This window comes from Chelonoidis abingdonii, chromosome 1 (genome assembly GCF_003597395.2).
Source record: "Chelonoidis abingdonii isolate Lonesome George chromosome 1, CheloAbing_2.0, whole genome shotgun sequence".
Classification (NCBI taxonomy): domain Eukaryota; kingdom Metazoa; phylum Chordata; order Testudines; family Testudinidae; genus Chelonoidis; species Chelonoidis abingdonii.
In genome coordinates this window covers 77,081,867-77,097,355 of record NC_133769.1, presented here as the reverse complement: position 1 = coordinate 77,097,355, position 15,489 = coordinate 77,081,867, and the positions used below count along the sequence as shown (strand labels likewise).

At 40.4% G+C, this 15,489-nt stretch overlaps 1 protein-coding gene across 3 annotated transcripts in view; it reads left to right on the top strand.

Annotated features, from left to right (window-relative positions):
- PPP1R12A (protein phosphatase 1 regulatory subunit 12A) overlaps positions 1–15,489 on the top strand; it is a 235,330-nt gene that overhangs the window by 120,750 nt on the left and 99,091 nt on the right. For all 3 annotated transcript variants that reach the window (XM_032798963.2, XM_032798961.2, XM_032798962.2), the window contains exon 3: positions 897–1,015. In XM_032798963.2, the coding sequence (XP_032654854.1) occupies positions 897–1,015 (119 nt within the window). The remainder of the gene's footprint in view (positions 1–896; positions 1,016–15,489) is intronic.

The window sequence follows — 15,489 nt, the reverse complement described above, 5'->3', positions numbered from 1 at the left end:
CTGCCGTTGCTTTCACGGAGGAAGGAATGAGTGACGACATTTACCCAGAATCACCTGCGACACTGTTTTTGCACCATCATGCATTGGGATCTCAACCCAGAATTCCAGTGGGTGGGGGAGACTGCGGGAACTATGGGATAGCTATGGGATAGCTACCCAGAGCGCAACGCTCCAGAAATGGACGCTAGCCTTGGTACATGGACGCACACCGCCGAATTATTGTGCTTTGTGTGGCCGTGTGCACTCGACTTTATACAATCTGTTTTACAAAACCGGTTTCTGTAAAATCGGAATAATCCTGTAGTGTAGACGTACAAATAGGGAGAGTGAAACTGAGCAGTGTCGTTAACTTTTCTGCTGCTTGGCTAAGTTAGAAGCCGAATTGAAGGCACTGGTGTTATTCTTTGCAGATTTAGGAAGAATAATAATGTATCAACCTTCCAAATGTTATCTTTGCAATCATAAATACTAGGAATGTCAACTTTCTTAATTTGAAAACTTAAATCCTGCAAATATGGATTCTCAGGCCCCTATGTTCTTCAGGGAAACCTTTCACTTACCATTGGACTGTCTGTGTTTGTGCCCCCAAGCCCTGAAGAGATCTATCAGTATATGACAGAATGTTTTCAGTGGCTAACTACAGAGATTGGCACCATATACTAAGATGCATCTTATCTGAAATGCTGCCCTAAATAGGTTTACTACAAGTGTTAGCTATGGTCTTATTCTTACTGTATATGTGTGTGTGTGTAATATAAAATATTTAGTTGCAGTGTGTGGTCCCAGGTTCTAACAGCTTTTGTTACTTTTTCACTGTACCCAACTTTATTAACCTGATGCTCACCTTATGTTTTGTTTAGCTTCCAACTCTTTTTTTCCCCTCCCTTCTTTTACAGGTATTTAATTAGTCAAGGAGCACATGTAGGAGCTGTGAATAGTGAAGGAGACACTCCATTAGATATTGCTGAGGAAGAGGCAATGGAAGAGCTGCTTCAAAATGAAGTAAATAGACAAGGTAATGTTGAATATGGAACTTTAGTATTATCTTTTAAACCTAAAACCTAACCTTTATAGGAATGTATCTTTAAAAAATGTTTGAAAGTCATCTTTAGTGATTTTTATGTTTAAAAGAATTGCTGCAAACCATGTGTACTGCTAAACATTACCTCCAAGGCATTGTTACAGCCTTGTCTAAGTTTCCCCTTGTGGAGCCAATACAGGCTGCTGTACTGGATCCAGGCTTTTTATCCCATATGCTTTTAGTGTCCAACTGGCTTTGAGCAGTGTCCAGACATTGTTGCTTGTTCTGACCTCTCAGGCACAGTCCTGGGGCATAGACTTCCATTCTGATACCATTTTTTGGCATATGGGCCCTGTTACCCAACTGCTGTAGGTCTCAAGACCCCAGTGCTCAACCTCCCGAGTCTTCCTAGTATACCTACGCATGTTCTCCCCACAGGTCCACCAGCATGGGCATGCCAGTTTACCATTTAACTCTTTTTGGGGACCATTATTATAGTTAACATAAAGAACACACAGGCTTTTTGGAAAGGGTCTTCTTAAACACAAACATTTTATTCATAGAAAAGCGCCAGAAGTTTATTGATATGTGAAAAACTAACACACACCTGAATGCAAACTCCTCCCTCCAGTGGTCTCACCACTGCTGAGAGTCTTCTGGATTTTGGTCAGTGTCCTTCAGGTGGTCAGTGCTATTTCTGCTCTCTCACTCCTGCTTAGCTTTCTCATTCTGGAAGGTGTCTTTTTGCTAGAGAGCCTGTCCCTTTTTAACAGCTGGTTATGACATCTTTTTCCTATTTCTCTTCTTATGCTAGGATTTTCCATGTGCCAGCCCTGGAGTGGAATTGCTGGCAGAGGGTTGTTAAGTTAATGACTGTTTGGTAACCTCCCTTGTCCCACTAGTGTAAGGCTATTCAATAGACGATGACTCTCTAAGGATCAGATACCTAGGTGCCAGTCCTCTTCTCCCCGCCCCCCAAAACATGAGGAATGATCCAGTCTAACCTGACAGTTAAGGTGAAGTATGTAATCAAAGGGACACTCAAAATGGAGGCTGAAATACACGTTTTCCCCACAAAATCAGACTGGGGACACATACACAGTCTCTCCCTTCCCCTCCCTGCTCCAAACAGTTATAGGCAGTTTCCTCCTTTTTGTGTTTAAAGGGTGCTTTCTCTCATTCTAGTGTACAGTTATCCATAACACTGAATTACACATGCCTACATAGGGGCGATTATACACCTTTAGCTTCAAGGTGTTATCTAAATAATCTGAAGTAACAGTAAACTATGCAGTGACCCAAGTTCTATCAGGATTAAATGGTTATGGTTGAATCTGCCTATTGTCCAAGCCAGGTACTGTCATTTACTGATCAATAGGATATGACATCGAAAAGATGATGTCATCTAGGTACAAGTATGTAATTATATTTCTAGAATCTTGGATCAAACATTTTATAGTAACCAAATGTTAACTATAGGATTTAGACTCTGGTTAGCATGTAAAGGGACACCAAAGTAAGCTGATAGTTTGCTGGCATATTGTACAAAACCCCTATCTTTTTCACTTAATTTGGTAGAACACGGTTCAAAAAAAAAAAGGCTTGCAGGAGATATGAATTGTGTGGTCTTCAGTTTATGCCTCTTAAATTTTTTGTGAAGCTGTTTTCTGATAAATTTGACTTCACTCAAATGCAATCCTAGTTGTCCTTAATACTACACTGAAATGTGAATAATCACTCAATTTGGAAAATACCACAATTAAAATAAAATGGTTTCTTATTTAATCTTTTGGAGTTTCTTATACAAGCTCTCTTATACATAGCTACTACATACTTTACAGTGCTCAGCTTCATGTCAGTAAATATTAGTTCTCATTAACGTTATGGTTAGTTTGATACTAATTTTACAATTTAATAACTTGTAATAACATAGATTAGTGAAAATTTCAATATGCATACTGTATTCATAAACACAAAACATTTACACTATATCTTAGATATGAAACATATTGAAAGCTTTCTGAGGCATCCAGATTCACAAGACAGGGAAGCATATACATTTATTGATCCCTTAGGGTATCAACAAATAATGGCTACTGCTGGGTGTGTGTGTGTGGAACAGTGAGGATAGTTTGTTTATATTTTAACACAAAATATGAAATTGGACTGCCAGAGAGAGAGCCCAGTGTCAGACTCTTCCTATTAAAAATGTATAATTAATCCATTCACTAGCTCCTGGCAGCAGTAACAGATATGGGTAGCTATGCTGTGCCTCGAATGAGCTCGGCCCACGAAGGATGCCCTTCTGTGTAAACCTGCATTCCTGTTGGAGGAGAATCTCCCATCCACATGCCTTATCTTTTGATGGTCCCTCACCCTGAGCTGAGCAAGGAAACATAATACATACCTAATTTAAAAAATATTAAAAATAAATAAATAGAAATACAGGGCTGGAAGGTACCAATAGTGACATATAGTCCGATTCTGTCTCTCCTCCCCCTCTCCACCCTGTGCTGAGGCAGGTATACCTTATAATATTATTTATTAAATTGTAAAATAAAACCAGCCTTCTCTTGTCATTGACATAACCCCCAGTGCTATTTGATAAATCATCCCTCCACTAGCTTTTATATGGTGGGACGAGGCTTTTTGTTCGAATGCATGAACTTAGCTCTTGGAGACCCATGCTAGTAATAGTAAAACTGATGGCATGGCACTGTCATGTTATCGTTAACATAACTTTTAAACATCTCTTTTTGTTGGAGACCAAGAACATTAGTTCTTCATCTAAATCTTGTATATTAAACAGAACGTAAGAAAGATTACTAGTTTTTGCTGCAGTCATTGCTTTTGAATGTTATGGTGTAATTATTCATTTCTATCCCAGAAGTGTTTTAATTCTTTTCATATACAAATAAGGGAGATTTCGTTCCGTGTGTTTCTGGGATTTCTGATTGGCACCTCTCTGATTGCCGTATCACTTTCTTCAGAATTTAAACTCTAATTTAAAAAAGAAAAACAACAAAAAAAAACCCACCAAAGTTTCTAATCCTTATGGTGGTAAGGAAACTTCTGGATGTGAACTGATATACTGGTGTTTTTCCTGGATCTGTGACTGACACACTTTAAGTACTGCATTACAGACTTCAGTTTTCTCGGAATTATTCCTTTGGATCCAGATTTGGTGGATATATGGGCTTCTTCCTAACCAAGAGTCTTGATTCTTGATTCCTGCCTTAATTGGCTCTTGTGTGTCTAATACATTTAACAGATTGGCACATCCTTCTTTTTCCCAGCTACTTGGGCAAGACTCCATGCTCCTATCTGCAGTGAACCACAGCAGAACGAGCGGTAGACCAGAAAAGAGCTTTGCGTCATGTGACTAGTCAGCTTTCCCCAGACTACTATTTTGTGTGTCTCCATTTGCGTTCAATTCCTGTAGGTATATTGAGCTTGTGCTAGGGACTTTGATCAAAGTCATCTTATACATCTTATACAAAAAGGGATTTTACAGAGAGGCACTAAATTCACAAAGGTAAATTGTGGGATGGAAGTATGTTTCATATGTACATGACAGATTATAGGCTGGTTGTACTACTGTTGCCGTATCAGTGGAAATCTGAGTTGATTTCAACTATGTTAAATTAGAACCACCCAAGAGAAATCTGAGTAATACTCAGATGCTGTAGAACTTTTCTGTTACTTAGCCAACAAGACTAAATCCCCTCAAAAAACTAAAATTTGAGCCCAGAACAAAAAGAATTTAAAAATGTGACTGAGGAAATGTATTCCTTCTAGCATTTAAAGCTAAAAATCCACCACTACCCCAAGTATATGTTCACAAAGGAGATTTTCATAGCCAAATTAATTTTCTTGAGGTACAGATCCCATTGTGAGTGTCATTGGACATGAATTTGAAAAAGAATGGGATAATTTTGTTTCCTTAATTTTCTTTATAAAGCAGGCCTTCTTTAGACAGTCTTACTTTCCACTACATGCATCCAACGAAGTGGGTATTCACCCACGAAAGCTCACGCTCCAAAACGTCTGTTAGTCTATAAGGTGCCACAGGATTCTCTGCTGCTTTTACAGATCCAGACTAACACGGCTACCCCTCTGATACTTGTCACTATTATATATTTCAGAATCATGATGGTAATAGGGCATCTTTGACCACCTACCTCATCTGGTCTCTGCCCACCAATTCGTCGCCACAGCACTTACTCTAACATTCAAAAACTCATGAGCAGCTTCAAGTAGCTGCAGTTAAAATAAAAAGAATCATGCTGCTTGAAGCTGCCCATGAGTTTTGGAATGTCAAAGTGCTTTGAAAATGAATTGATGGACAGAGGCCAGATAAGGTAGGTGGTCAAAGCTGCCCTATTACCACCATGATTGTGCAATATACAGTAGTGAGATCATCATCTCTATTTGACAGAGGGTGTATAGTTATCTTTCAATGTAAATAATAATTATAGGTGTGGATCAGTTAAATGCAGTGTTTGACTCAACTTTATTTATATGCATACGAATACATATGACTACTGTGTTTCTATACAGAAATATTTATTACATGAAATAAAAAGTGGGTTGATTTTTTGCATAGTACACCCATAAACTTGTTTATATTGCTAGTGTGTGCTGAAACAGCGATTCAGCATTTCAATATTATCATAAAATGCTTGCTGAGCAACATATTTTGTATCTACTTAAAAAAATTACTACATACAACTTTTTTCTGAAAAAAGTTTAGAGCATTTAGCCAATAATTTATGAATCTGTCCTTTTGTATGAACAGTTTTTGAATTGTTAGCCTACCTGAGGTAAAGTTTACAAGCATTTGTAAATTGTCAAATATTGTTGAGCTGAGAGGTACCACATCACCATCTATGGGCCACTTGGAGAAAGTATTTTACATGTCTGAGAAGCAGTGGGTTTGGTTTTGTTTTACCTCCTCTGCCCTCAATATTGAGTTTTGAAAACAAAAGCAAAGAGGAAATTCCATTTAAGGTAATCTAAAACATGTTTACATTTTACTTTCTCTACAAATACTAGGGATATGTATTTGATGAATCTCTAAGTATATCTTCTTCCTGCTCTAGGATGTGAAAAGTTCATCTCCCATTTTGGTGCCAGTTGTAACACAGGATATTTTAAATAAATTGGCACATCTTTTTCTGACTCTCACGCTTTTCTTGTGTTTGACAGTGGAAATTTGATTATGTAAATTTACTCTGTCCTGTTTGTGCCACTTATATCATAAATAATGTTGAAAGTTTGCAGTCTTCAGTCCTCTGTAGCCATTACTCTCATGTGAGGTACAGAAGTTTGTTAGGTGTACCAACAGTCCATGTTTAATATGAAGTCGCTTTACTCTCCATGTATGTAAAACTAACCTTGAGAAGTACAAATACAGGCCTTTATGAGGAGTTTTTTCTCCTTTTTCATTTCTTTTCTTTTCTTTTTCTTTACTTTACTTTACTTTAATTACGAAGTTCCTCCCTCTCTGTCATTGGGACCCTTCTGTTTTCATTGACTGGAAGAGGTCTTGGGCTCCTTTCTAGCAAACACAAATGAGTAAATTTACACAGAGGTGAACTCACTTTATATATGGGCTACTCAGTACAAAAAGTTTATCTTGTGGGTAATTGTTAGCAAGATAAAGACTTTGGCATGTAGTTGTAAAAGGGGCAAGTGTGCAATGAATGATTAAACTTAAGTACCATGTCTGCAATAGTATTATCACCAGGAAAGAAAGTGTAATGTAAACAGAAGCTTAATTAGGCAAGTCTTTTCCAGATAGGAGGATAAATTATTTGTATATGTGTTCTTCTTTGTAAACAAAACAAAGTAAAACTCACCAGATATTAGTACTGTTCTTTAAGGTTTTAAAAATAATTCCTAGTTCCAAAATAAGGAATCAGACAAACATAAGCTGCCCACCATAGGTAATGTTAAAAGGATTACAACGGTTGCTGCCAAAAGAATATTCAACAACCAAATGGTCAAGAGTAAAATAAAAAAGGTGGAAAAACAAGCACATAGATTAAGAGTTATGTAAAAAATGTGTGCATTGTATCATACCCTGAAGGCAAAGTGAATACAAATTAATAATTTTAAAAAAATTGTTTTTACTTAAATGTTTTATTTGAATTAAATACATTTCTTTTAAAACTGTTAAAAATTAAGTTTGAAATTATGACGTGTTAAATCCTAAATTTACTATAATCCATTTGAATAATTTAAATAAATAAAATGTGTTGCATCAGTGAGCACTCCTCATATTTTAATGAGGGTACTACTTTTTAAATTCTTTTCAGAACCAATGGGAAAACCTCTGACTTTTGAAGTCAACTCAAGGTTCATAAATGTTACAGTGTCATGTAGTGCATTAAGTATTTGTATTATTTTCAGTCTTTACAATGGAACTAATGGTGGTATTGACACTTTTCCAAATGTCATTACTTTCAGCGTCTGTCATGAAAAAGGCTTTTGCCTTAACTGCTTTTGGTCAGTTTCCAAACAGTGGGTCCTGACCTCTATTGGGTCGTGGGAAGGTTCCAAATGGACTGCCACATCCAGGGCTGGATTAGCCCATCACTGGGCCCTGGCCAAGGCAAACATACATTTCTCCTTGCCCGATGGAGAGGAGGGGTTGAGGGGAAGGGTTGGTTCGGGGAGTGAACCCACAGAGGTGGTGCCTGTCCCACAGGACTAGTCATGTTAGTGTTCACATGACTATAAATCTGTACAGAGATTAAATTTTACTAGTCTAATAATTGTAGGCAAGAACAGGAAGCTCAGGTCAATAATATTCCTCCAGAAGACTGCCAAGCACTTCACACACAGACTATTACAAGCTACAAATCCTTTTTTTGTGTTTGACTTTCTTTCAGACTTGGAGTTAATAGTGAACACTCAGTAAAAAAAAACAGATAATATATTTAATGGTTTAGTGAAGGGAGAATTGTGAAAGCATCTTTCTTGCAGGTATTTTAAATCTATATGTAAATTGGTATGTAGATCTATCACTGTAGTGTCTGAACCCCTCAGATATCTTATTTACTTTGAATTATCCAGAATTTTACTGGCTCCAGATCTGATGTTCATGAGTCTGTTCCTCAGCCACATAGGCTTTAAGAGGCATTGCAGGAGCTCCCAGGGTGGAATCTGCCTTGAGAATATACATACTTGGCCCAGTATGAACTGGGTATAGTAGCACACATTCACAACCCCTACACAATCCAGTGATACCATCACACTATGCATTTTACAGCTTAAAACTCAGATATTTTAAATTTCTGCTGATTGGTTTTTTTGTACCATTGTCCCTACCCTTCTTCCCTGTAATCCCTTTGTTTCTAGATTCACCAACTCCAGTCAATGTACCTCCTCTTTTCCTTTCTGAATCTTTGCCTCCATGCCCCAACTTTGGCAAAAATTGAAGAGCAGTATTCAGAATGTTCCATTAAGTCCCCACCCACGATCCAGGTACTCTGGAATTTACTTGCTTAGTGCACCTAACTGGGAGACCCTGGCTCTGTCCCACCCAGATATTGAAATCGATCAAGATCAATCTGGGGCAAGACAAAATGAGAAACATACCGAAAGTGTTGAAGCAAGAAAAATGGCAAGAAAGAGGTGCTATCCTGGAAAAAACATTAGGATAACTTTTCAATGAAAGATGCTGTGAAGGCAAAGGAAGGAAATTTGAATGAAAACAATAAACATAAATGTGGAAAGCAGAGGCAGCAAACAAATGGCTTAAACTCAGGCCTGGTCTACACTACGCGTTTATACTGATTTTTAGCAGCGTTAAATCGATTTAACGCTGCATCCGTCCACACAACGAGGCCCTTTATATCGGTATAAAGGGCTCTTTAAACTGGTTTCTATACTCCTCCCCAACGAGAGGAGTAGCGCTAAAATCGGTATTACCATATCAGATTAGGGGTAGTGTGGCCGCAAATCAACAGTATTGGCCTCTGGGCGGTATCCCACAGTGCACCATTGTGACCGCTCTGGACAGCAATCTGAACTTGGATGCACTGGCCAGGTAGACAGGAAAAGCCCCGCGACTTTTGAATTTCATTTCTGTTTGTCAGTGTGGAGCTTGCCAGCCGGGTGGCAGATGCAGTCCAAATCCAAAAAGAGCTCCGGCTGGACGGCGTAAGGGAGAGTACTGTTGATCGCTGTATGAGGAGAAAAATTGTTGTATCAGAGCCGTTACAGAAGATGGAAATGACGAAAGCCATTTCGAAAAAATCTCGGGCTATGATGAGTCACAGCACCAGTGTGCGGAAACGTAACGGACAAACAAAGAATCAAATGGACGCTTATGAGCGGGAGGGAGGGCTATGAGGACTCAGCATCCCACGTCCCAAAAAGCATTTGCAATATTGGCTGAGCTCCAAATGCCTATAGAGTCAAACACATTGTCGGGGTGGTGTAGGGTATAGCCTCAATTTACCCCGTCCCCTCGTGAAGAAAGGGAAACAATTGGTTTCTGAACTTTTTTCATATGTCACCTATCTCTACTGCATGCTGTGATAGACGCGGATGCTGCGGCACTGAACAGAAGCTCTGCCCGTCCCTCCCTCTGGTGACAGGTGGTACAATATGACTCGCTATCCATCGTCGTCATCAGCCGTTAGTGCCCCTGTGGCCCAGGATGCTGGGCTCTCTCCCTCTGCTCATTTAATGTCTGCTGGACTACATAGAGCTGGAGGTGCGTCCTCCTTTTTATCCTCACTAACAGTCAGTGTTCTTATTCCTAAGCTTCTTTATATTCATCACACAAATGGGGGGGACACTCACACGGTAGCCCAGGAGGGTTGGGGGAACAGGGAAGCAACGGTGGGTTGTTTGCAGGGACCCTAGAAATGGCATGCCTCATCAATTTCTGCGGGATTGACACGGAGCAAGCTGAACTTATAGTACACTGGTTCTTTAGCAACTTGCATATTCTGGGCAGACTGATCTATTTTTAGATAAAACTAGGAGGGAATGACCCGGGGGTCATTCCCATGTTTTGTTTGCAGCGGGCCGACCCTCAGCCAGGAGCACCATGAAGCAGCAGATGGTATAAGACGACTGAACTGTACTCATCGCCCATTTACAGTGGCATGGCAGATGGAAGAACACTGATACCGTTCTGCTACTTGAAGGCAAATGAAGAGCCTGTGTAGCGCTGCAGTCGCCTGTAGGAATGCAGTACAATATGGTGCAGTGACAAAAGGCAAAATGGGCTCCATGGTTGCCAGCTATGCGCGTCTGCAGGGAATCAGGGAAAAAGGGCAAAAATTGATTGCTGCGTTGCTTTCACGGAGGAAGGAATGAGTGACGACATTTTACTAGAATCCACCTGCGAGCTATTTTTTGCACCATCATGCATTGGGATCTCAACCCAGAATTCCAATGGGCGGGGAGACTGTGGGAACCTATGGGATAACTACGAGATAGCTACCCAGAGTGCAACGCTCCAGAAATCGATGCTAGCCTCAGTACATGGACGCACACCACCGAATTAATGTGCTTAGTGTGGCCGCATGCACTTGACTTTATACAATCTGTTTTACAGAACCAGTTTATGTAAAATCGGAATAATCTCGTAGTGTAGACGTACCCTAAGAAGAGTTAGGCAGTGAGAAAGCACCTATGTGTTTTGGGTAGAGCAAGGAACTGTGCAAGGATTACACCTCACCCTTACGTTGGGAGGGAAGATAACTGACCAACTTCGGCTCCTCTTCCTACCAGGAAGAGAAGTGAATATGGGGAACCTCTTCGTGGGGTTGGGGTGTGAGAGGAGAAGCTCAGTATTCACGAAGTGCTACCTAGATAAAGCTGCTGCTGCAGGTGGAGGAGAACCAGAAGATTTTAACAGAATGGGTGAGGCAGATAAAAATAAATGATTTACAAATAAATAAAAATTGATTTTTTCATTTATATTGGGTTTGTTTGTTGTATTTTTTTAAAATTATTTTTACATTCAATTTGAAATTGGCAAGCTATGTTAAGACCTAAACTTATTTATAATCTGTTTTTGCGTATTTAATTTAAATGATTTTAATAATGTTAAGAAATACATGTTTGCTGCTGAGTTTTAAAGAAGGTCTTAGAAGTCATTTCTTAGGCCCTTGGAACTAGAGTTGGCTGCAATACTAGACCAGCTTTTGAAAGCAATAGTCTTTTCTGGTAGATGAACTAGTTCTAAAATCTTGAAGGACATGGTGACCAGAAACGATCAGTTCAGTTCACTAACTGCAGATACTACTTCCTTTGTTTAATAAATCTATTAGTTTTAAATGTACAACATGTTTTGATAAACTTTTTTCTTAAGTATCCAGCACTTAAGATAGCTTTATTTAATAAAAAGATTACAATGCTGTTTGTGCATTTGAAATTGAATTTGAATTGCCATCCAAATAGAGCTTGCCGCAAATTACGAGTAAAAATTTTAGTTTAGTAAAAAGGTAAATTATATAATTGCTTAAATAAATGTGTATAGATATATAAATTCTGCCAATGCAGAGGCTGTCACTAAGACGTGTGAATAAGCCACCCCCTGAGCAACACAAGTTACATCGACATAAACGCCAGTGTGTCCAGCTTCTCCTAGTGACATAGCGTCTGTCGCTTGTGGAAGTGGTTTTATTATGGTGACAGGAGAGCTCCTTCCCATGATGTAGAGCATGTTCACCAGGCACGGTGCAACAGTGCAGCTGCACTTATTACTCCTGAGGACATAAAAAAATTTTACGCACAATATTTTAAAATTCTGCAAGTTTTATTTGTCAGTAAATCCAATGCAGAAGCTCCAGCATGTCAGTGGGGAGCACAGGCTACTGACTGCACGAAGGTGGAAGATCACGCTGCAGCCCCCTCACCCCACAGGACACGGACTTAGTGGAGAGGCTGCACCTGACTCTGACACAGCACAAGGCCTCGGCCTGCCCCAGAAATACCCTGGGACCATGTCCCTCTGTGCCAGGTGCACGAGGTGTGGGTCAGGTAGGCTCACCCAGGCAGGATCCAAGTAGCGGGGGTGGGGGCAGGGGAAGGACCCAGGTATTGGGTGAGAGGAATTCTGTGTGGGACAGTCTAGTGCAGGCAGCTCAGTGTGGGGTCTAGGTGGGGGGTTCCAGGTACAGGGTAAATGGGCCTCTGCAGGGGCTTCCAAGTGAAGGTTGTTGGGCTCAGCAGAGGGATCTGGGTGCTGGGGAAGTGGGTGTTGCTGGGGCGGTCTGGGTGCAGCTAGTTGATGGTCAGTAACATGGGGGTCTGGATGTGGGGGTGCAGGGGGTGGTGCATCAGGGTGTGGGGGTTGAATACAAGGAGCTCAGTGAGGTGGGGGTCTTGGTGCAAGGGGCTCTAGATGCGGAGGTTGAGGTTCAGTGTGGTGGGGTTCGGGTATGGAGGGCTAGGGGGGTTCTGAATGTAACAGGTGAGGTTTGGCAGAGATGTCTTGGCATGGGAGGTCCAGATGCATAGGGGTTGGGTGGATGGGGGAGCAGCTCTATGTACAGTGACCCCTCCTCCCACAGCTGAGGAGTGATGAAGCAGGAAGCAGGGGAGGCTGCTGAGCTTCCTGCAGCTGGGAGATGTTTCTGGCGGTGGGTCTGACACAGCCCCAGTGACTTCTTTTAGGGGAAGAGGAAGGTGCTGTCCTCTCCTGCCTCCAGCCCAGCTGGGAAAAGCAGCTGATCCTGGCTCAGGGTAGGTAGCCACTGTCTGGGGTGTCTCCAGCCCCATGGTGATTTACCTCTCCACTGTCTGCTCTGGGTGCCTGAAACTTTGTACCTGCACAGCTAGGGAGTGATGACTGCTCTTGCAGCTTCCCATTGCATCCCTGTCAGAAAGTCATTTTTCTGCAGAGAAGCAAAGAAATCGGGCGGGGGGGGGGGTGAATTCTGCACCACTGCATGGGTGCAGAATTCTCTGGGGGTAATTCATGCAGCAGCAGTGCTGTATGTGTTGTGTATGCTCTTGGTTAGCAAAAGGAAATATCATAAAAGAGAGATATTTAGTTGCAAATCAACATGTGTTAATGGTTTCCAACCAGTGAGAATCAGCCTTTTTAAGGACAATAACTAAAATGTACAAATGCAAAATACAATTAAAATTGATTTAAACCAATGTTTCATTTTGCTGATTTAAATCGTTTGGTTTTAAATCAGTCCACCTTGGGTCTGGTGGTATATACAGGATGTCCTTTATTTCCTTTGGAGGCATTCTATACTTCACACCCTGGCACTGTCTCTAGTATGTACACATAGCTTGTAAATTTTAGCCTCCTGGCTAAGTAGGTTTTCTGTGAACCTCTAGAGTCATGTATTATTGTGGTTTTGACCAGACTTCGTTTAGCATACTTTCGTAAAGGATTAATAAATCTTTGGCATTTTAGTCAATTAATTATGTCCAAAAGTGCAGTAGGCCGCTTATAAATGATCGATAATAACTTTTACTGATGTGTTTATAATCATTTATAACACACACTATTCCTGTCAGCAACATCTGTAATTTATTAACCTTTTATAAAGTATTAATAAAAATACTCTTAATATTGTCATCATAGATTCTTGTTTGAATGAGAAATCTTTTTCAAACCAGTATCTCTTTCTACATGACTCTGCAATTAAGTTAAAACTTGATTTCCTTATTTGTCACCACGGAAATATCAAATTTAGCATAACTTCACTGCAGAATGAAGGGAAAGAGAAAACTATTGCTGAAATGCTTTTTGAAACACATTGTAGATTATTAGAGAAGGAGGTATAGAAAATTAACTTGATGTTACAGAGAAGAAAACAGCATGTTGCCATATATACTATCATAAAACAAATGACCACTTTGTCTACTTGTGCTCATTAAAAGCCACACAGTGATTTTTGCAAAAACAGATGTTTAACTTTGGTGTCCTAGCCAAATTATTATTTGGGTAGTTACATTCAATCCATCAAAAATCCCTATGCAGTTTGGATTTATATGTGGAGTAGTATTCTTTCTCTGTTTTTCATTATTATGTACTGTTTTAGCTCAAACAGCCCAAGTTCTCTGTTACAGGCCAGCCAATTTTGATTTGAGCTTTTGATACCACACTTCCTAGAGCTGTTTTTCCCTGTGTATTGCGCTCTGCTATTCCAGTTCTCCCATTCAGCATAAATAGCAGACTCTTGCTTAGCTACAGCCCCCATCTCTTTCCTGTTCTCTGTTAATTATAGTTTTCTGTACTCCCCTTTCTGTAGCTAGTCAGTTAAAATGCTTGTGCTGTGTACTTCCTAGTCACATGGGGGAGTATGATACTGACCTCCTTTGTAAAGTGCTTTGACATCTATTTGTGAAAAACACTGTAGAAGAGATTGATACATTCCCACTTTAACAGTTCAGTATCCTTTATCAACTTTATAGACTTTAAACACTCTATTTAAATTGCTACTTTGAACTTTTAGTGCTGTTTCTATTCTGCCCTTCCTTATAAAGTACCACAAATTGTTTTCTATGAGAGATGCTATATATATGGTAAAACATGTATTCTGAGGGTACATCCACACTACCCGCCGGATCAGTGGGTAGCGATTGATCTATCGGGGATCGATTTATCGTGTCTCATCTAGATGCGATAAATCAATCCCCGAACCTGCTCCCGTCGACTCCGGAACACCACCATGGCGATAGGCGGAAGCGGAGTCGACGGGGGAGCCGTGGCCGTCGATCCCTCGCCCTGAGGACGGGAGGTAAGTCGAAATAAGATATGTTGACTTCAGCTGCACTGTTCCTGTAAGTGAAGTTGCGTATTTTATATCGACACCCCTCCCTCCCCTAGGCCTGAGAATTCTGAGGTAAAAGTTTATGATATACTGTTGCTATTTATGCTGCAAGCTTTTTTCCAAGGCTAGATTACCAGGGTGAAAAATCATTAGTTCACAAAGAGAAGCTAGAAACTACTTTTTCTCAAGCTATCATACATCTCAAATAATGTAATGTTATTTCCTAAATAATGCAGCTTGTGATAAATGTTGAAAAAACAAGGTGAAGGGGTGGCAAAGGGGTTCCGATTGTGTGTGCAAAGACATAAGCAATGGCTGCTGAAAATTGTTTCTCCCGCAATTAAGACATTTTTAGTTATTGCTCTTTTCCAAAGAACCTTTTGTAAAAAGTAATCAATCTTTTTTTATTTAATAATGACCATTGTAGTAGCAGTATTGTTTTGACCATGAAAGTTTAAAATTAAAAGGCCAGTTTTTAGAAGGTCTCTGAAAATGATCCTAGGGGATTTGTGTGTAAAAACATGCATTTGTGCATACTGTGACAAAGTTCCTCCTCCACCTTGGTGGGTCCTGCGCTTATTAGCAGATTTGTTCACCTCAGTGATCTTCCCTTCTTGTGGAACCCACAGTCTGAGTCAGCTCCTCCTGTGTCTGATCAGGAGTTGGGAGGTTTGGGGGGAACCCAGGCCCGCCCTCTACTCC